General features: G+C 42.5%; 1 protein-coding gene across 3 annotated transcripts in view; it reads left to right on the forward strand.

Annotated features, from left to right (window-relative positions):
• nbeal1 (neurobeachin-like 1) overlaps positions 1-22835 on the forward strand; it is a 244396-nt gene that overhangs the window by 151769 nt on the left and 69792 nt on the right. For all 3 annotated transcript variants that reach the window (XM_067988049.1, XM_067988050.1, XM_067988048.1), the window contains 9 exons: positions 1141-1226; positions 5275-5364; positions 6438-6621; positions 12610-12743; positions 15475-15634; positions 17589-17691; positions 17863-18016; positions 19343-19501; positions 21965-22124. In XM_067988049.1, the coding sequence (XP_067844150.1) occupies positions 1141-1226; positions 5275-5364; positions 6438-6621; positions 12610-12743; positions 15475-15634; positions 17589-17691; positions 17863-18016; positions 19343-19501; positions 21965-22124 (1230 nt within the window). The remainder of the gene's footprint in view (positions 1-1140; positions 1227-5274; positions 5365-6437; positions 6622-12609; positions 12744-15474; positions 15635-17588; positions 17692-17862; positions 18017-19342; positions 19502-21964; positions 22125-22835) is intronic.

Below are 22835 nucleotides of genomic sequence, written 5' to 3' on the forward strand. Positions count from 1 at the left end.
AAGAACAATCCCATAACTGAAGCCCCTCAGCCCTGGTACCATTTTAATAAATCTCCTTTGCACCCTCTCCAAAGTCTTGACATCGTTGCTAAAGTGTGGTGCCCAGAATTGGGGACACTACTCCAGCTGGGGTCTAACCAGTGATTCATAAAGGTTTAGTATATCTTCCTTGCTTGTGTACTTTATGCCTCTATTTATAAAGCCCAGGATCCCGTTTGCTTTTTGAAACAACATAAATTTAAGCTGTTGACATGTTTGCATCCTGCAAAATTTACCTGAAAGAATCCTGATTTTTAAGAGCAGCCATACAGCATGTTTAAACTGCTCCAACTGTAAAGCATTGTCTGCAACTGTTTCAGTTGTTAGGCAGCTGGCTCGAGCATCAGCAGAGGTCTGAGGGTTGGTTACCTGCCCACCTCCTCAGCAGGGGAGTGGTGTGTAGCAGGCAGAGATTCTAAAAGTGGAATGCAATGTAAAATAAAATTAAAAATGGACAAGCTCAAAAGAGGGAGTTAGTGCATTTGATACACTTCTTTGCTTCATGTTCTAAAATCTTCTGAGGGGTCATTGGTGGATAAAGGAACAAAGCTTTGTTATGTATCCCCACTACAAAACTGTATCTAAACCTGCATTACACTATACTGGTAGCATTGGTGCAGAGCACTTCTGTTTTGCACTAATGTTTAGACCAGAGCCAGGGCCCTGACCCAACCCCTCCCCACTCCAGATTGAAGCAGAGTGAGACTCTGGGAATCTTGCTGTACTTTACTCCAGTTAGATCAGGCCCTAACTCTGAAATTACACTGTGACTTCTTCATGTTGATTTGCAGTGTTATGTGATGCTACAGTTGTGGTGTAAAATGCAGCCTAAGTTGCTGCAGCACATCACAGTATATGGTTTGCAGCAACAGGAGCATTATGGTTAATAACTGCACTTAATGTCTTTTCAGCATCTGCGTGGATACCGATGTCAGCATGGAATCGGACATTTTTCAAGCATAAAAACTATATGATTGAATCTCTGCTTAAGAATGTAACTTTGCAGTTAATTTTGTGACAAGATTTCCCCCCCAAATGTTGGATATGAACTTCTGAACAGATTATATATATAAAAATGTGGTGGTCTTTTGCTGTTAACAGGCCCAAACTGCATTTCTCCGTTGAAAACTCAGGAGTCCGAGCTTACAGACCTCTCAAATAAACTACTCCTGCATTACACACCGAAAGTAAGTTGTGTATGAAGCTTATAATCTTATTCTTGGGTTGTTATATTTTAGATTTTCCTTACTTAGTTTTTATTTGCCCACTACCTTCCTCCCCTGAACCCTGCTGGTTTATGGTCCATAACCAAGGCACCCTCTGATATCTCACTCAAGTGGCCAGATTTGTTGCATGAGTGGCATGCTATTTGACTGCAGAGGGCATCACAACTTGAAAAACGTTCTCAGTCGATGCCTGCATATGCATATGTTCCAGCAGAAATGACTGAAGGGTGATGAGGAATAGGAACCTTAGTTGAATTTCCTATGCCTAATCCAGGGTTTTTTTCTATTCGTTCATGGTAATGTGGGCGTCGCTGGCGAGGCCAGAATTTATTGCCCATCCCTAATGGCCCTTGAGAAGGTGATGGTGAGCCGCCGCCTTGAACCGCTGCAGTCCGTGTGGTGAAGGTTCTCCCACAGTGCTGTTAGGTAGGGAGTTCCAGGATTTTGACCCAGTGAGGATGAAGGAACGGCAATATATTTCCAAGTCGGGATGGTGTGTGACTTGGAGGGGAACAAGCAGGTGGTGTTGTTCCCATGTGCCTGCTGCTCTTGTCCTTCTAGGTGGTAGAGGTCGCGGGTTTGGGAGGTGCTGTCGAAGAATCCTTGGCGAGTTGCTGCAGCCACTATGCGCTGTTGGTGAAGGGAGTGAATGTTTAGGGTGGTGGATGGGGTGCCAATCAAGTGGGCTGCTTTGTCGTGGATGTTGTCGAGCTTCTTGAGTGTTGTTGGAGCTGCACTCATCCAGGCAAGTGGAGAGTATTCCATCAGACTCCTGACTTGTGCCTTGTAGATGGTGGAAAGGCTTTGGGGAGTCAGGAGGTGAGTCACTTGCTGCAGAATACCCAGCCTCTGACCTGCTCTCGTAGCCACTGTATTTATGTGGCTGGTCCAGTTAAGTTTCTGGTCAATAGTGACCCCCAGGATGTTGATGGGGGATTCGGTGATGGTAATGCCGTTGAATGTCAAGGGGAGGTGGTCATTGCCTGGCGCTTGTCTGGCGCGAATGTTACTTGCCAATTATCAGCCCAAGCCTGGATGTTGTCCAGGTCTTGCTGCACGTGGGCACGGACTACTTCATTATCTGAGGAGTTGCGAATGGAACTGAACACTGTGCAATCATCAGCGAACATCCCCATTTCTGATCTTATGATGGAGGAAAGGTCATTGATGAAGCAGCTGAAGATGGTTGGGCCTAGGACACTGCCCTGAGGAACTTCTGCAACAATGTCCTGGGGCTGAGATGATTGGCCTCCAACAACCACTACCATCTTCCTTTGTGCTAGGTACGACTCCAGCCACTGGAGAGTTTTCCCCCTGATTCCCATTGACGTCAATTTTACTAAGACTCCTTGGTGCCACACTCTGTCAAATGCTGCCTTGATGTCAAGAGCAGTCACTCTCACCTCTGGAATTCAGCTCTTTTGTCCATGTTTGGACCAAGGCTATAATGAGGTCTGGAGCCGAGTGGTCCTGGCGGAACCCAAACTGAACATCGGTGAGTAGGTTATTGGTGAGTAAGTGCCGCTTGATAGCACTGTCGATGACACCTTCCATCACTTTGCTGATGATTGAGAGTAGGCTGATGGGGCGGTAATTAGCCGGATTGGATTTGTCCTGCTTTTTGTGGACGGGACATACCTGGGCAACTTTCCACATTGTCGGATAGATGCCAGTGTTGTAGCTGTACTGGAACAGTTTGGCTAGAGACGCAGCTAGTTCTGGAGCACAAGTCTTCAGCACTGCAGCTGGGATGCTGTCGGGGCCCGTAGTCTTTGCTATATCCAGTGCACTCAGCCGTTTCTTGATATCACGTGGAGTGAATCGAACTGGCTGAAGACTGGCTTCTCTGATGGTGGGGATATCGGGAGGAGGCCGAGATGGATCATCTACTCGGCACTTCTGGCTGCAGATGGTTGCAAACACTTCAGACTTTTCTTTTGCACTCACGTGCTGGACTCAGCCATCATTGAGGATGGGGATGTTTACAGAGCCTCCTCCTCCCGTTAGTTGTTTAATTGTCCTTCACCATTCACGACTGGATGTGGCAGGACTGCAGAGCTTTGATCTGATCCGTTGGTTGTGGAATCGCTTAGCTCTGTCTATAGCATGTTGCTTCTGCTGTTTAGCACGCATGTAGTCCTGAGTTGTAGCTTCACCAGGTTGGCACCTCATTTTTAGGTACGCCTTGTGCTGCTCCTTGCATGCTCTTCTACACTCCTCATTGAACCAGGGTTGATCCCCTGGCTTGTTGTTAATGGTAGAGTGAGGAATATGCCAGGCCATGAGGTTACAGATTATGCTGGAATACAATTCTGCTGCTGGCCCACAGCGCCTCATGGATGCCCAGTTTTGAGCTGCTAGATCTGTTCTGAATCTATCCCATTTAGCACGGTGGTAGTGCCACACAACACGTTGGATGGTGTCCTCATTGCGAAGATGGGACTTCGTCTCCACGAGGACTTTGCGGTGGTCACTCCTACCAATACTGACATGGACAGATGCAGCTGCGACAGGTAGATTGGTGAGGACGAGGTCAAGTCGGTTTTTCCCTCGTGTTGGTTCGCTCACCACCTGCCGCAGACCCAGTCTGGCAGCTATGTCCTTCAGGACTCAGCCAGCTCAGTCAGGTAGTGATGCTACCGAGCCACTCTTAGTGATGAACATTGAAGTCCCCCACCCAGAGTACATTTTGTGCTCTTGCTACCCTCAGTGCTTCCTCCAAGTGGTGCTCAACATGGAGGAGGACTGATTCATCAGCTGAGGGCGGGCGGTAATCAGCAGGAGGTTTCCTTGCCCATGTTTGACCTGATGCCATGAGATTTCATGGGGTCCAGAGTCAATGTTGAGGACTCCCAGGGCCACTCCCTCCTGACTGTATATCACTGTACCACCACCTATGGTCGGTCTGTCCTGCCGGTGGGTCAGGACATACCCAGGGATGGTGATGGAAGAGTCTGGGACGTTGGCTGAATGGTATGGCTATGTCAGGCTGTTGCTTGACTAGCCTGTGGGACAGCTCTCCCACTTCAGATGTTCGTGAGGAGGACTTTGCAGGGTCGACTGGGCTTGGTTTGCCTTTGTTGTGTCCGGTGCCTAGTGGTCCATTCGGTTTTATTCTTATGACTTTTTAGCGAGATTTTACAACTGAGTGGCTTGCTAGGCCATTTAACAATCAACCACATTGCTGGTGGGTCTGGAGTCACATATCGGCCAGATTGGGTGAGGACGGCAGGGCATTAGTGAACCAGATGGGCTTTTACGACAATCCGGTAGTATAATGACCACCATTACTGATACTAGTTTTTTTTAAATTCCAGATTTTATTTAATTGAATTTAAATTCCCCAGCTGCTGTGGTGGGAATTGAACTCATGACTCCGGATTAGTCTAGCCTCTGGATTATTAGTCCAGTAACATAACCACTATGCTACCATAATCCAGGGTGTTGATACCAGTGTCAGAACTGCTACTGCCCTCCCAGCTGAGATGAGATAATTCACATTCTTGGGTTATGGGCATCGCTAGCAAGGCAGCATTTATTGCCCATCCCCAGTTTCCCTTGAGAAGATGGTGGTGAGCCACCGCTGCAGTCCGTGTGGTGAAAGTACTCCCACAGTGCTGTTAGGTAGGGAGTTCTAGGGTTTTGACTCGGCGATGATGAAGGAATGGTGATATATGTCCAAATCAGGATGGTGGGTTACTTAAAGGGGAACTTGGAGGTGATAATGTTGCCTTGCGCCAGCTGCTCTTGTCCTTCTAGGTGGTATAGATCGCAGGTTAGGGAGGTCTATATGATTCAGCTACTTGCTGGATAAACTCGTACCATTTCAGGAATTATCCTTGTATTACTAATCTCTTTCAGTGATCTGGGATGGTATAAAACAGACATATCTGCATGTGTTAAAAACTAACCGCTTGTTCTCAAAGATTGTTAAAGCTGTGAGATTATTTTGATGCACCGTATTCAAAATTCATATGCTATAATCATTGGCCTTTCTGCATTTTTACAGGCCTGCAAAAGTCCCATCTGCCTTGATTTGTCTCCGAATCTCTTTCACGGGAGATTGACTGGGCATAAAGTTGTCAACTGGGACATTAAGGTATTTCAGTCAGTGTTGGTTGTTGATCATCATTATTATTGAGAAAGGGGCTGTTTTCCTCAGGATAAGGATTTTACATTGGAGAAACACACATTCTATAAATCGTTAAATTGTTATGGACAAATCAGGCAATTGATTAATGGCATTGAAGTAATAAATGGGGTCAGCATTACTGAAGGAGCTTGTGAAACATTTAAATAATTTTTTTCTGGATCAGAAATACTGCAAAATGAGAATGTCTAGGAAATGATTTAGTGCATATGTTAGAACTTTTTAAATTACATTTTTACAAACTTTTCTCTGTGTGGGACTCCCCTGAGAATCCCTGTCCGAACTTCCAAATGTCTAGAAAACAGTAGTATAAGTCCCCACCATTTAAACCGTCCATGCTTATCATGGCCAGCCGCCTATATTGGACAAATGGCGCTAACCATTTGTCATTACCATAGGCGTCAGTTGCAAAGAGTCTCTTAAACTGTATGAAGTGCACCGGCTATTCCGGGCACTTCAATAAGTACTTACTTTGTACTTAATCAAAGGCTCTGCTGATTTCAGCGAAAGTCCGGTCGTCAAACAATTTCAATCAGCTGTTCGCACCTCCTTAAAGTGCGGTTACCTTAGTGATGAGGTTCTGGATACAGAATACAGAATTCTCCAGAGAGTGTGTTCGCAGGTTTGGTAATACCCGGCCCCAAACAAACAGAAATCTAATGACCTCGCAGGCAACCAGTTTGAAAACCTATGGGCCAAAGGAAAGGTCAATTGAGAACTGGGATTGAGCTGCTTAGATTTTTGCGCTCTCATTTCTCCTCCCTCCACCAACCCCCACCTCCCCAATTTAATCCAAGATAGAGCATCTCACTGCCACCTATGGCAAGAGTTAGTGAAACTTGACATTGAGGAAACTAGACCATGAAATTCGATTTGAACTTGAGCTGAATGCAGGGCTAGTGTTGTACTGCCGGAGCAGGCAAAACATGTTGGAATTCGGATTGGAATTGAGCTTGCCATCCAATTTAATTGTTTCTCTCCAGGTGGATATCAGAATTCTACTTGATCATTTTTTTTTGCAGGATATGATCAATTGCACTGGTGGTCTCAATGTCCTTTTTCCACTGCTGGAACAAATGAGCAATCTCGGCAGCCACGGGTCTGTGAAAAACGGAGACAATCATGGGGCAACTGACTTTGTGACGCCTGAAGCGCCCTCCCCTCCTGAAGATGACTGGGTAGTGGTCCCTTCAACTAGAGCTTCTGGTAAGACTTCAATAGTAGTTGCATTGGACTCATTATTTAACAACCTTAATTTTGCAATCAATTGTTTAGTCTAGGTAGGTGTGTATATTGCAGTTGTCTATTGCCACATTACTTTCCAGTTTTTGTCTATGCTACTTGTATTTATTAGCATGTAACCCTCCTTCCATACCCCGCCTGTCGTCTTCCTGCTTTATAAGTTTATCCATAGTATCTGAAGATCCTATTTGAAGTGTACATTATCCAATTTTTTAGGCAAGTTCTACTACTCAGAGCAGAGCCTGCTCAATTCCCTCTTGTTTTCCTCTCCTTTGAGATACCTTGCTATTTCCTCTTACCTTGGTGGTTATATCACTCAATGTTGTCTATTAATGCAGCAATGACTTATATCTACCTAGTGCCTTTTAGTGCAGGTCTTAAGGAGGGCACTGATTGTACAAGGAGCCATCTTGTGAAGCAGTGAGAGACTTATCAGTCTCCCATTGTCATTTGGGTGCAAAGTTAATCTATAAATGTAGTATATCCATGTGCGGAAGATTCTCGATCCGAAAAGCAGGAAGTATTGCAATGAGCAATATCCTTTTAATTGATCAGTCAATCTTGACCAAACAACTATCTTAAGGAAAATCAAAAGCAAAATACTGCGGATTCTAGAAATCTGAAATAAAAACAGAAAATGATGGAAATACTCAGCAAGTCAGGTAGCATCTGTGGAGAAAGAAACAGAGTTACCATTTCATGACCTGAAATGTTAACACAATTATCTTAAGGAATTATGCCATTGGATGGTAGTGAAAATTGCTTAAAATAGTACTTCAAATGTTGTACAGCACTTATTGTAGTATTGACATTTTAACATCTTTCATATGCTCACATATAATCACTCACATGCTTGTTCCTAAACCTATCTTCTATTAAAAACCAAGAAGCACACCCTTGTTACATTTCCAGCCCAGTGAATGATGTTGCTGTTATCCTGCAGATGGGATGATTATTGAGCCAGCTCAGTTTGCAATGTTCAGTTTCCAAGCTTGTGTTAAAATAGATCTCATTCAAACAGGGAGCACCTACTCTCCCTCTCTTCTCCTGCCCCCCCTCCCCCCCCCCCCCCCCCCTCCAGCTCAAAAAAGGGGGGGAAATTCAAGTATCAACAGAAAAACAGCGACACTGAATGCAATGTGTAGCTGGAACCTTGAAGAGACTTAAAATTTTTTAAGCTGCATTTTTTTTAAACGTCTGATATCTGCATATACTTACTGTATAGTCGTCACTGCCTCCTACACACATTGTATAAAGCACAGCACCCAAACATCACCCAAGCTTGTCTTGTTTATAGCATCTTGGCATATTTCATTTAATGTGAAGACACCAAGGGGCTTTTCCAATAGAAACTAGTGCAGAATAATTAAGTTTCCAGAAGGAATATATATTGTTGTAATTACTTAGAATGCTGCAAAAACTAATTAACAAAAAAAACTTAGTTCAAGCTTGAGATATTATTTCCAAATTAGTGGCAAAAATGACAATATTTTATTCTTGAAATTGGAAGTAGTTTATCTGCTAATTTAATCTGAGATTTCCCAGATTTTTGAGAAATGGTATTTGAGTTGATTTAAGTAGAAGCCTCCTCATCAGTTCTCCCTTTTGAAAATTCAGTCTGTTGCAAAGACCAACAGTTGACTTTAACAACCTTCTGGGGTGTGTGTTTGGTTTGTTTTTTCTTTTTTGGATCAATCTTTATTTAAGCAGTGAGTGCTGCTGGCGTTCTTGGGGGATGAAGGCTGTTGATAAATGACTGACCTCAGCAGTGTGATAGAGCTGAAATGATGTGTGCACAATGGAAACGGCGAGACTGCTGAAGTAGGCTTGGTTTTTGAGTGTGTCTGTACTGATGGTAATTCAGCTCCCCCATGCTGAGTGTTTGTAATTCCTCCCAGCAAGCCTTTCTGTTTTAAATAAGAATACTGTTGTTGAGCTCCCACCATACCTCTGAATCTGAAAAAAAGTGGTATTTTTAAGTGGCAGCTGTTGCAGTAAGTTTAAAAAGTTAATTAATTTAATTTTCTCTTCCTAGTCACTGCTCCAAATGTGTTTCTTCCTTCTCCCTCCCTCTCCTGAACTAAAACTGATGTGGCTGATTCCCATGTATTTTTTTCTTACCCCTGTACCTTCAGGATACATAGTGCTGGAGCATGCCTGAACCATCCTAACCACTGCATCCACTCTTTGCTATTCAAGACCTGTGTTAGTAGTGTCTTGTTTGCAAATGTTCCTCTGGCTCTTCCTTGGCCTTCTGCCTTTTTCTCCCCTCCAGCATTTAATTCTAAACACATCAAAGCCCATCTCTCAGCTTGTTCTGGCAGCTTCTCCTTTCACATCCTGTCCACGTATTTGAATGGGCCTTTTCCGCATTATGCAAGTGGTTATGATGTGGAGATGCCGGTGTTCTTCTCTGCACTGCTACCAATGTGCTGTGATTCTTCTATCTTTAAATCTCCCCTCCTCCCCCCACACATGTACACACACACAATCTTATCATGAAATCCATTTCTTCCCAATTTATATTGTTTTGGTGACTATTGCTATGTAACAGTTTCTTCTCGCTTTCCTGTGTTTTTGGGGAAAGGATACTGTGACATCCATAAAGAACAGAATCAAAGCACTAGGCATCAGTGGCAGTGCCTTTCATGAGTGTTACTACCACAATCTAAGCGAGTAAACTGCTAAAGTTATGCAATGTAATTAGCTCTCAGATTTAACCCCGAAACAAAAAAGCAAATGACGACAGTAAAAAGACAAGAAAGAATAACTTGCATTTATAAATGTAAGGAATCTTACAACAGCAGGTTATAGTCCAACAGTTTTATTTGAAAATCACAAGCTTTAGGAGGCTTTCTCCTTCATCAGGTGAGTGTCGGATTCCTTGAAAATGACCGCATATATAGTCACAGAACAGTGCCTGGTGATTACATATAATCTTTCCAAGGCAATCAAAGGAATTGAATAGTGTTCAGACAGAAAAACATTAGATACCAGACGACTGAATATACAAACGGCCAGAACCAAAGACGGGGAGGGAGAGAGAGAGAAAAACATCTGAAAGGAAGAGAAAGAGAGAGAATGACCAGTTGTATTAAAAACAGATAACTTTTTTTTCCTGCTGGTGGGGTTACGTGTAGCGTGACATAAACCCAAGATCCCGGTTGAGGCCGTCCTCATGGGTGCGGAACTTGGCTATCAATTTCTGCTCGACGATTTTGTGTTGTCTTGTGTCTCGAAGGCCGCCTTGGAGAACGCTTGCCTGAGGTTCAGTGGCTGAATGTCCTTGACTGCTGAAGTGTTCCCCGACTGGGAGGGAACCCTCCTGTCTGGCGATTGTTGCGCGGTGTCCGTTCATCCGTTGTCGCAGTGTTTGCATGGTCTCACCAGTGTACCATGCTCCGGGGCATCCTTTCCTGCAACGTATGAGGTAGACAACGTTGGCCGAGTCACAGGAGTATGAACCATGTACCTGGTGGGTGGTGTCCTCTCGTGTGATGGTGGTATCTGTGTCGATGATCTGGCATGTCTTGCAGAGGTTGCCGTGGCAGGGTTGTGTGGTGTCATGGACGCTGTTCTTCTGAAAGCTGGGTAATTTGCTGCGAACGATGGTCTGTTTGACGTTGGGTGGCTGTTTGAAGGCGAGTAGTGGAGGCGTGGGGATGGCCTGAGCGAGGTGTTCGTCGTCATCGATGACATGTTGAAGGCTGCGGAGAACATGGCGTAGTTTCTCCGCTCCGGGGAAGTACTGGACGACGAAGGGTACTCTGTTGGTTGCGTCCCGTGCGGACAGTTGGAAAGATTCTATGTAATCACCAGGCATTGTTCTGTGACTATATATGCGGTAATTTTCAAGTAATCCGACACTCACCCGACGAAGGAGAAAGCCTCCGAAAGCTTGTGATTTTCAAATAAAACTGTTGGACTATAACCTGGTGTTGTAAGATTCCTTACATTTGTACACCCCAGTCCATCACCGGCATCTCCACATCATTGCATTTATAAAGCATCTAATCACATCTCTCAGAAATGCCCTAAAGCACATCGCAAGTAACAAATTACTTTGAAGTCAGTGCTAATATGTAAATGAATGCGGCAGCCATTTCATGAACAGCAATGTCCCACCAGAAGCAATGAGATGATTGACCAGTGAATGGCCCAGAAATTGCTAATGAAATAACGGCGAGGCTAACAGCTCACCATTATTTTAGGGCAAATGGAAGAGCAAGTTCCGGAGAGCACGTGTGCAGTCAAGTGCGGAAATACGGAAATCGCTCTGCCATTTGCCCTGTTCGTTTGAAAGCTTTGCGTTAGAGATCTTGCTGGCTGAATGAATGGACCAGCACGAACTTGCTCTCCTGCCCAGATGGAAACAAACTAATTTCTCCATTTTAAAAAAGGTACACTGGGTTTTTTTTTAGGTCTAAACTAACTTTTAACGGGGTGGTAGGTATTAATGACTGCCAAGCAACCTCTCTGGCACTGAAAGTTAACTTTTTAAAAATGTGGAGTCTCATTCTTCCCGATATTAATTGTTGTTGGGGACGTTTTTTATAAAAAATGTAAAATTGTTATTTTTTTAAACTTATTCTTTTTGTCTCTTTTACCTCTCTCTTTTAATCTTACCCTCTCTTCATTTCACTTTATCTAACTAATTTTATAGAGAATTTACTAATCTACCTGACACTTCCCGGTTCTCAGTTTGCGTGGCTTGTGAAGGAGGCTTTGACGTACTGTTTCTGACTGCGTGCTTGTCAATGATGTTTCCAAATGATTGTTTGAGGGGAGAAAGCGATCCTTTCCTCCTCCCACAGCTCAGAGATGCACCGCTGCACTTCTTGCAGGTCTCAAAGCATTTTGGCATCCAGAAGCCCACAAAAAGTTTGAGTTAGTTACCTACGAGCGGCGGACAATGTCTGTTTGCCGCTCAGCGCAATTTCCAGGCCAATTTGTTTTTTTGGTAGTGCTGGTTGAAGGAATAATGTGGGCCAGGTCACAGGAGAGCTCCCTGCATTTTTTTCAAAACATGTTAGGGGTGTTTTTGAATTCAGGTGCGCTGACAGATAAAAGTCTTTGTTTAGTATCTCATCAAAAGATGGCATCTAGAATGTGTCTTAGAATTAGAATTTTACAGTACAAAATCATGCCAATCAGCCTGTCAAGTCAGTATGACTGTTTTTCTATTTTGTCAAATCCCATTGACCTGCGTAGTTGCTATGCCCTTTAATAGTCCTTTTTTTCAAACAACTATTCCCTTTTAAAAGAATTTATGGACTCTGCTTCAACTACGGTTTGTGGTGGAGAATTTCCCATTCTGACCACCATCTATGTATAGAATTTTATTTTAAAAAATTCTTTTTATGATTATCTTAAATTTGTCCCATTGCCACCATCTTTTGAACAATGGAAACAATCTCACTATTTATCGTATCATAACCCTTTTATAATCTTGAAAGATCTCCATCCAGCTTCTCTGATCTAGTGAAAATTGTCCTAACTTCTCTCTCCGTAACCGTAACCTTACATTCCTGGTAACATCTTCGCGAATCTTTCCATTGCTTTTATATCCTTCCTATAATGAAAACCCAGAACTGTGCACAATACTCCCAGCTGCAGCTTAACTAAGTCATTGTGCAAGTTCAACATTTGCTTTTGTATTCTATGTCTCTAGAAGAAAAACCAAGAACCCTATTAGCCATTTTTGGCCTTAACTGCTTGTGCCAAGCTCAGTTTAAAAAAATATGAAATGTTTTTAATTTGGACTGGTCAAACTCTCAGGATGTACAAACATTCCAAGGATGTGAAGTAGATTATAGGAGATTTGCAAGAGGGAAAAAGAGAAAATCTGGGAATCCACTGATGAAAGTATTAGTCTGTCATAGTCCATAATGAGTCACCATATTGTTGCTGTGATTGTTCTCGAGTGTGATTGTCCCTGTGTGTAATTTACAGAGGCCAGGCTGGAGAAGAACCCTGTGGCTACTATTCTCTTGACAATAAAATATTTCATACGAAGACACCTAATCAATCAGGAGAACATGATTCACTCTCATGGAGTTGCCACTTTAGGCGCCTTGCTGCAGAAGGTAGGGGAACCTCTTTCCTGTACCACCTAAGGTGGTCACTAACGGGGAATTTGCATAATGCTAGCAGATGTTAATGTGTCTTGCATTTATACAGTTGCTGATGTATCTGAGAGGTGTGTCATGGTGTTAGCAAATTTTAAAAGTTGAAGAATGTGGTGTGTAATATGCCACAATAACCCACGGGTACATACCAAACAAATGAGGAACATTTCAATTGATTTCAAGGTGTCCCCATTAGGAGTGCAATTGTTCTTTCATCAGCATCCAATGGAGAATTCTACAAATGTCTGCCTAAGCCACCACCCCAATAAAACTGAGGTATCGACACTTTAATAAATTCTATTGCTGTCCCGCATAGTGCAGAAGTGGTTATCTTTATTGTTTGTTAGACAGGGGAGAAACTTGTGTCCTGGTTCCCGTTTTACCCCTTTGCTGCTGATCAGTCCCATATTTTACAAAGTACAAGCTCTTCAAAAGGGAGCACTTCTGCTGCACAGAGTCCCCATAATCCTTTAATTTCCATTACACAAATATTCCAGAATGTATGGAGAATGCATTTTTACTTGAGCACATCACCTTTAAAAAGTTAGCATAGTGGCACAGCAAATGGAAACTTCCACTATGCTGTGCCATTGAGTGGAAGGATGGCAGGTTTGTGCCTACAAGTGAATTGGGTGAAGTTCACTTATTCTGAGAATTCTTCATAACTTATGTCATCTCTTGAGAAAGATGAATAACCATAGATGAAACCTCCAGGAAAGAGAAATTTGGAATGGCAGATGTTAAAATCAGACTACAACAATTAATACATTTACTTTCCATTAGATAAAGTAAGTACAAAACATTCTGCAAAATGCCAACTGTACAGTTGAAACAAAGGAACATTCAGCCCCTCGAGCCTGTTCCACCATTCCATTAAATCAAGGCTTAATTCCATTTACCCGCCTTAGTTCCATATCCCTTAATACCCTTGACTAAATCTATCGATCTCAGATCTATTCTATCAAATAGACATGCAATGAGATAAGTTGCTAATGGGATAATAACTCTTTGTAAGACACACTTCTGAATAAATGAAATAGCCTTTTGGGCTTCGGAAAACAAAGTCCTGATTATTGGCAAGACAAGATCAGTCAATTCAGTCTTCTCCTGCTACCTTTTGTGTTGGAAAAATAACTTCCTTAAGTTGGGAGTTAAAAGTAAGTCTTCCAATGGAAGTTTTTACAGAGAATGTTTTTTCCATGATAAAAGTTGTTTTTCCTTGTTTTTTCTTGTCTGTTGGTTGTATTTTTTTTAAGTGTTGATGAAAACTGGTTTAAGAGTTCAACCTACACATTTGAAATTACATGATTGGTGAACCACCCGATGGTAATAACTGTCTCCACTTCTGTCGTTCCATTGCACTGCAAAGTGCTTGTACGTACATGTTCTTCCTTGGTTAGACCACACTTGGAGTGCTGTGTGCAGTTCTGGTCTCCATATTACAAAAAGGATATAGAGGCACTGGGAGAAGGTGCAAAAAAGATTTACAAAGATGATACCAGAACTGAGAGGATATACTTATCAGGAAAGATTGAATAGGCTGGGGCTATTTTCTCTAGAAAAGAGAAGGCTAAGAGGTGACCTAATAGAGGTCCAAGATTATGAAAGGATTTGATAAGGTAGACTTAGAGAAGATATTTCCATTTGTGTGAGACCCCAAAACTAAGGGCCATAAATATAAGATAGTCACTAATAAATCCAATAAGGAATTCAGGAGAAACTTCTTTACCCAGAGAGTGATGAGAATGTGGAACTTGCTTCCACATGGAGTAGTGGAGGCAAAAAGCAGAGATGCATTTAAGGGGAAGCTAGATAAGTATGTGAGGGAGAAAGGAATAGCATGAAACCATCTTAAAGACATAGCTTTCCATTTGAAGTTCGGATGTTTGAGTTTCCTTTACACCACTTTTACATTTGAGGTTACTTTGAGAATCCTGAACTTCATCTGAAGCATTAAATGCCATTTTCCTCTTTCGTAGCACCTAGGCACACGCGCCTATTATGCACCTTTTGTGTACCTAATGAACTTAATACTTAGGATGGTGAAATTCAGGACCAGAAGACTCTGGGTTGTCTTTTATAAGTCAGTGTCTAGTTAAGTATTGCTTTTGAAACCAATTTACTAAGTTAATCTTCATGGAGTTTTAAGATAGAATTTGGTGGAACCTCATCCTTCAAACAGCTAACAATGAGCTGTACCAAAACATGTAGCCATTTGTTGAAATAAATGTTTACTCTCCCAGCCTTTTTATTTTTTACCTTTGTTGTATGTAGTCCTTTACCTATAGACTGGCTAGTTTGGTGATGTATTTCTGCTTCTATGTCATCTGGACCGGCAAGGTTATGGATGCCCATGGTCTCCACTGTCTCTTGTTTGTTCAAATTATTACATTGCATAAGTGGCTTTGCCCAGAATATTTTACTTAAACGCTAATCAAAGGACTGAGGAACGCATATAAATTGATACGAATCCATGTTTCCTCCCCATCATAGTAATTGCATGGAACCAACCTCCGTGTTGTAAAGAGCAGGTTTAATGGGAGAACTGTACTTCTCATTGTGTATTTTATGTTCTTTCATATTCTTTTATCTTGTATAATATATTAATTTGCTGTGCATTTACTCATTATATTTGTGAGCGCATTTATAAGAGGTCAAGCTGAAAACGTGTTTTAAACCTGTGTGGCAGATGCCAAATAGTTTAGCGGATGTGAACATGTTGGTGGCTGTCCAATTGCTAATTGAACAAGCAAATGTTGAGAAGAATACACAGCTCTTACATCAAATGTACCAGCACTTGCTGTTTGACTTTCGAATCTGGAGCCGTGGGGATTTCCCATTCCGTATAGGCAAGTACATTTTCTCAGTCGTTGCAACAGATATCGCCCAGGCTAGATGCAATACACAGCAAGAAAGAAAGACGAACATTTATATTGCGCCTTTCGCGACCTCGAGTCGTCTCAAAGCGCTTTTCAGCCAATTTTAAGTATTTTTGAAGTGTAGTCGCTGTTGTAATGTTAGAAACGTGGCAGCCAAAATGGGCACAGCAAGGCCCCACAAACAGCAATGTGACAATGACCAGATAATCTTTTTTAGTGATGTTGGTTGAGGGATAAATATTGGCCAGGACACCGGGGAGAACTCCCCTGTTCTTCTTCGAAGTAGTGCCGTTGGGATCTTTTACCTCCACTTGAGAGGGCAGACGGGGCCTTGGTTTAATGTCTCATCTGAGAGACAGTATCTCCGACAGTGCAACATTCACTCAGTACTGCACTGGGGTGTCAGCCAGTCAGGATTTTGTGCTTGAACCACAACCTTGTGACCTAGAGGCAAGAGTGCTGCTCACTGAGCCAAGGCTGACACCCATCCCCCCTTACTGCCCCAATGCAGAAAAGTGCTCCATAATCTTGCATATGTAAATCTACCAATTTTCAACTCTTTGGTCAATCCAAATATGAATGGAATATGTGGAATTATTTTTAATATGGGATTAACGTTTCAATAATGCTGTACATTTTACAATTTGGTTGTACCCTTGGATTGTAAACTGGGATTGTGAATGGGCATGGATTCTGCACTGGGCTAGCATGCTGTCCTTTAACCTTCAGCCAAAATGCAGCCGAAACTGTGTGATAAAAGTTTTGTCGACCAACTGTAAGGATCCTACGTGAAGTTATTTTGGGCAGTCTCCACAGCATAAAACGATCCATGGTTTGGCCCTAAATTGGTATCTGCTGAGTGAGATGCTGAGGTTGGCTAATGTAGAAAATGGAAAAATTCACACTGGCATAGTAGGAGAAATTTCTTAAGGTTAGAGTTGGGTATTTTTTTGGGGGATAAAGTAGAGCCAACTTTTGTCCTTAGCTGGCCACATAATACTTCATAGAATAATACAGAAGGAGGCCGTTTGGCCCATCGTGCTGGCTGTTTGAAAGGGCTATCCAGTTAGTCCCACTCCCCTGCTCTTTATAGCTCTGCAGATTTCTCCTTTTCAAGTGTTTATCCAATTCCCTTTTGAAAGTTACTATTGAATCTGCTTCTACCACCCTTTCCAGTAGTGCATTCTAGATCGTTATGTGGCACCCAATTTGCGCACAGCAAGGTCCCACAAACAGCGATGTGATAATGACCAGATAATCTGTTTTTTATTGATGTTGGTTGAGGGATAAATATTGGCCAGGACTCCGCATAACAAAATTTCTCCTCATCTTCCCCTTGGTTCTTTTGCCAATTATCTTAATACTTGATACTGAATTTGGGCCCCCAAATTGGGAAAAGGTTCCATTCCTCAGCATTGATGTCCCTCATCTTTAATGAGCATAAGAACAAAAATCATCAAGTCTATTGTAAAATTGGAAAATATCATAGGACCTCCCTTAAGATATGACTCAAATGATGCTCCCCTGCTTTTTAAATGTTGCTGTTTTGGTCAAAATCTGAAGGTTATAATGGTATAAAAGCCAATCCCTATTTTTAGATGGCTTAAAAATAATATGAAGGTGCTGCACTTATACTAAACTTGACAGTAGTTATCTTACTGTGGACTTGTCATGGCTGCCCCAAACTCTAAAGTAGACAGCCCAGTTCATGGGAAGCTAGTACTGTAAAGCCCATATTTGTGCTGCTCTCTAGATAAATGGCTGTGAAAGGAAGGGGTTAAGCAAATCCTGGTCTTCGAGGGAGCTTTTAAGTAGTTCAACTTGAGCTTTGTGACATCCCCATAACCTCCTGATTGTCTTAACTATCCTGTAGCTATCTTTTATTAGGTCTTGTCAGAAAAGCCTAACCAGTGTTCTATTTCAGGTCATATTCAGTACTTATCCACAATCATCAAAGACAATCGGAAGCTGTTTAGGAAGAAATATGGGGTGCAGTTTTTGCTTGATGCGATCCGGATGTGTTACAGGTGTGGTGTTCCTCTCCCTTTACAAATTTGTTTATAGTTGTCATGTGGTATGTAGTATGATTTTTTTTAAAGAAGAAATGTAGTTCATAAGTGCTAAGCAGCAACTCTAAACCCTCATTCCAACGTACAAGTACCTAACCGCTTTCCGTTCTTTTGCCCCTCTTTTTGCAGCTCAAATAAAGACAGTAACTTGTCCGCAGATGATGTGAAGACAATCCGGGCTTCGCTGTACGGGTTAATTAAGTACTTCATCAGCAAAGGGGTCACACAGGAGGAGGTCCAGAGCATTGTGGGATACGTTGCTGCTATCAATGATGAAGAGCAGGTAAAAAGTGATTTTGTTCCTTCTAAGATTTTTACCTCAATTTTGGATCCCCCCTCTTTTTTCCTGAAAAATAAAAGTAATGACTGAAAGGCCTACTGCATTGGCTGTGTTGGCGTCTATAATGGAAATCCATAAACACTGTAAAGTTGTGATGTTGTTCGTTAGTTGCATGACTGCAAGTTGGTCTGCATTAAAAACTTGACCTTGTGATACACGCAGCCTAGTTTCATAACTGGAATATTGCTTTCTAAATTAATAAATAATAGCAGAGGTACACAGTTGCAATTTAAAGTCATAGTAGAGCCAAATATAACTTCCCACATCTGCCCACAAAATGCAGACATGGTCAGTAAGCTGGATAGAACTTTTCAGATAGTACAGAAAAACTTAGCAACAGCTAGGAATGGGTTGCACAGTAATGAGCCCAAGGAGGCTGACGTGACATGGAGTGAAGCATAAGTGGTTTCGTCATCTGAATCCTTGAACCTACTGGATTCTTTATCTTCTGTCACCAAGCCAAGGTTTTCGGTCCACTTCAGCATTGTTTCATGGAAAGGCAATGTATTTTATAGTGTCTCAGTAGAATGGACTTAACGTAGCGTATCAGCCTTAGCTCAGTGGTAGCACTCTCACCTTTGAGTCAGAAGGTTGTGGGTTCAACCCCACTCTACAGATTTGAGCACATAATCTTGGCTGGCACTCCAGTGCAGTAATGAGGGAGTGCTGCATTGTTGGAGGTGCCGCCTTTCGGATGAGACATTAAACCGAGGACCCGTTTGCCCCCTCAGATGGACGTAACAGATCCCATGACACTATTTGAAGAAGAGCGGAAAAATCCTCCCAGTGTGCTGGCCAATATTTATCCCTCAACCAACATCACTTAAACAGATGATCTGGTCATTATCACTTTGCTGCGTGTGGGACCTTGCTGTATGCAAATTGACTGCCGCGTTTCATACGTTGCAACAGTGACTACATTTCAAAAGTGCTTTATTCGCTGTAAAGCGCTTTGGGACGTCATGAAAGGCGTTATATAAATACAAGTCTTTCTATGAAGGGAAAAAAAGTATTTTACATAGAAATGATACTATATAACACTTGTGTATACACTAATATTCATGTTAACTTGAAGAAGGTGTAAAATGCCCAGTGAAAATGTCATTCACCAGTAAGATTTGGTTCTGGAATGCAGTGAAGAAACTTGAAAATATCAATCATTTTTATGTATTCGTACAGTGATATGACCACTCAACACTTTTACATATGGAATTAGATTATGGCCCAGGGTCTGATTCCCAGATTTTTTTTTTTGCATGTGTATTGCAGCTTTCCGGGATCCTGGAGATTCTACTAAATCTTCTTCAAACGAGTACTGCTCGGGACCAACTGTACCTGCTGCTGTTTGAACCGGGGCATGCCGACATTCTCTACGCCCTACTGCTGACCAACAAGTATACTGACACGCTGCGGGAGCTTGTTTTTAAGGTACTGTGTGCGCCACTTCGACGCGTGGCCAGATGCACCCATACTAAATCAAATGAGAGTTAGTCCTTGTTTGCTGAACATGGGGAGTGATTCAGGCTTTGTCAACCATTTTTCTACAGAAAGGATTTGGGAAAGGCGTACGTTTAAATGTTGGGGTTTTTAAAGTATATAGTATTCACACAAGTTTTACAAAAAAAAGTAATCACTAAGGTTAAAATGCTCATGAGCTGAGCATTGAAGTTATTTCCCCAAAGAGCAAAAACAATCAGCAATTTGTTAACCTGTCTCTGTAATCAATTAACACCTCATTCCTATTGTATTGAAAAGTCCCTGGTCCCGGATGCTCGACAGGGGTTGTCTGGTATAGGCCCTCCCAGCTCGTTGTGAACATGGAGATAAAAAAGGGACAGAATCACATATTGGTGGGTAGTTTTGTTAAAATGGAAAGCTGCTAGGAGGTGATTTTTCCCAGACTTGGAAGGTGTGGGTGCAGGAGGCTGGTTGGAAGTTATTTTTAAGCCAAGCAAGATAACCCATTGATGTGGGGAAGCGCAGCATCTTCATTTTTTAATTATTACTTAAAGATGATCTGGTGTGTGTGAAATAAAGCAGCATAACAATTCGTATCTGACCTCATCTGTCAATTGCCTTCTCAGCCTTTAAAAGATTGGAAAGGCACAGGTGGAGACACGTGCTAAAGACACAACATTCAATTCATAAGGGCGTTTCATTGTCACACCCCTGGATTACTCTATCGTATAGTTAGATATTGGGTAGTATGGTCACACCCTTAAAATGTAATACACTCCGACCACTTACTGGACTAACCAACATCACGGTACGAGCAAATATCTACGGTATCAGCCTTCTGTGTGGGTGTGAGTCCCACTCCAAGGATTTGAGCACAAAATCTAAGCTGACATTCCAGTGTAGTACTGAGAGTGCTGCACTGTTGGAGGTGTCGTATTTCAGATGACCGGTTAAACCGAGTCCCCACCTGCGCTCTCAGGCGGACGTGAAAGATCCCTTGGCACTATTCAGAAGAAGAGCTGGGGAGTTCTCCGTGGTGTCCTGGTCAATCCCTTAACCAGCACCTAAAAATAGATCATCTGGTCATTATCTCATTGCTGCTTGTGGGACCTTGCCGTTCACAAATTGGCTGCCATTTTTCCTACTTCACACAGTGACTACACTTCAAAAGTATCTCATTGGCTGTAAAGTGCGTTGGGACGTCCTGAGGTTGTGAAAGGCGCTACATTAATGCAATTCTTTTAAGGTTAGACTTGAAATTGTAACAGGAGCATTACTGCAGCAAATCTGTGACACCTGTTTTTTTCAATCAGGGTGGCAGTTGGGGTGTTGCAATTGGCCTTAAAAACATGGGAACAGGAGTAGACCATTCTGCTCCTTAAATCTGTTCTGCCATTCAATTAGATCATGGCTGATCTGTATCGCAACTTCTTTAACCAGCCCTGGTTCCGTAACACTTAATACCCTTACCTAACAAAAATCTATCAATCTCAGTTTTGAAATTTTCAATTGACCCCCAGCCTCAACAGCTTTTTGGGGGAGAGGGTTCCAGATTTCCACTGCCCTTTGTGTGAAAAAGTGCTTCCTGACATCACCCCTGAATGGCCTAGCTCTAATTTTAAGGTTATGCTCTCTTGTTCTTGACTCCCCCACCAGAGAAAATAGTTTCTCTGTATCAACTCTATTAACGTCTTCCTGTCTTTGGGCTATAACCAGTCCGTTGCTGTTGATCAGTGTGCAGTGACCAGTGCTGGAAGACGTGTACATGTGAATGATTGAATCGGGCTCTGCCATTTCTCCCACAATCAAATAACCTGCTGCCGCTCATTGCCTGGGCTCATGCACGAAGAATGGCCCCCTCGGGGCAAGGAAATCGAAGGCTGCTCAGGCCTGAAGAACTGTAACCTAACACTGGTCTTGGAGAGGGGTACAAAAGAGAAGACAATTTCAGGGCAGAAGCACGTTATAACCAATTTATCACATCTCTTCCTCTCCTCGTGCCATTCTCTGGTTAAGGTAGAAAGACATAGAATTACATAAAATTTTCAGCACAGAAACAGGCCATTTGGCCCAACTGGTCTATGCCATTGTTTATGCTTCATATGAGCCTCCTCCCACCCTACTTAATGTAACCCTATCAAAATATCCTTCTATTCCTTTCTCCCTCATGTGTTTGTCTAGCTTCCCCTTCAATGCATCTATGTTTAGCTCAACTGACAGACTGTTCCCAGGAATAGAAGCAACAAATTCCAGAAATTCATAGCTGGCTTGTCAGCATCTCTAAGGACAGGTTAACTTTTCAGGTAGAAACTCTTCGTCAGAACAGTTCTGTTGCAGACTTTCGGTCTTTGCGTTGCAAAGTTTTAAACAAAGGGCACCCTTGTTTCAGCTCTGAACATCGACTTAATATTTCTATTTTCCATCTCTGAACAGATATTTGAGAGGATGTTAAAGTGCGATAAGGTTTACGAACGGAGCAAACAGCGCATCAAACTGAGGGACGTCGGTTATTCAGGGCTGATCATGCTACTGAATGAGGTCACTATTACTGTGTCCCTGGTTAAGAACCTCTTGCAGCAAGTCCTACAAGCAGGTAAATGGAGAGCTTTTTGCACCAGTAAAGGGGTGAATTACACGGAACTGATAATTGATTGGTACAACTCGTTATAGAATGAAAGCTTCTAAGTGGTCTGATGAGTTGTTGGCGACACTAGAAACTTAGCAATTTGGCTTCCTGGTGGCACATGCTGGATTGAGGTTCTGGACTCAAACTACTGATTCAAGCATCCACCATAAAAATGCTACTTTTGGAAAGAACTCCAACAGTGCAACAGAGAGGTTAGTTATGTGATATCTGGAAAAGACAACAAAGAGCCTCACCAACTTGTGACTTTCTTAAACTCAAACCTGGTTCAAAGGATATCTTTTCACACTTACAGTTAGATGGTGGACGACACTGCTGTCTGATACTGCCAATGAAGAGTTTGCAAAAGAGACGGTTAGATACCTGATTTTACAGGGAGTAAAGACAAACCACCCATCACTCACCAACCAAACGGGTCGGGAGCATATGTTTTCAAGCCTATGTCAGTGCTGCTCTTGAATTTGTTGCTTAGAAGGTGTGTAAGATTGCATGGGTTGCTTTGTTCATGGGTGCTTCATCTGTGTCCTACTACTATGTGCTCATGGCCTAGAGCATTTGTATGCCATTTCTATTACATTATCAGGTGTGTAGGCCATTTTTCTTCTACCTCCTTTGGTTACTTGCCAGTCCTGATTGGGAGGGTGGGCAGCATACCTGGTT

The sequence above is a fragment of the Heptranchias perlo genome, chromosome 7 (genome assembly GCF_035084215.1).
Source record: "Heptranchias perlo isolate sHepPer1 chromosome 7, sHepPer1.hap1, whole genome shotgun sequence".
Taxonomy (NCBI): Eukaryota; Metazoa; Chordata; class Chondrichthyes; order Hexanchiformes; family Hexanchidae; genus Heptranchias; species Heptranchias perlo.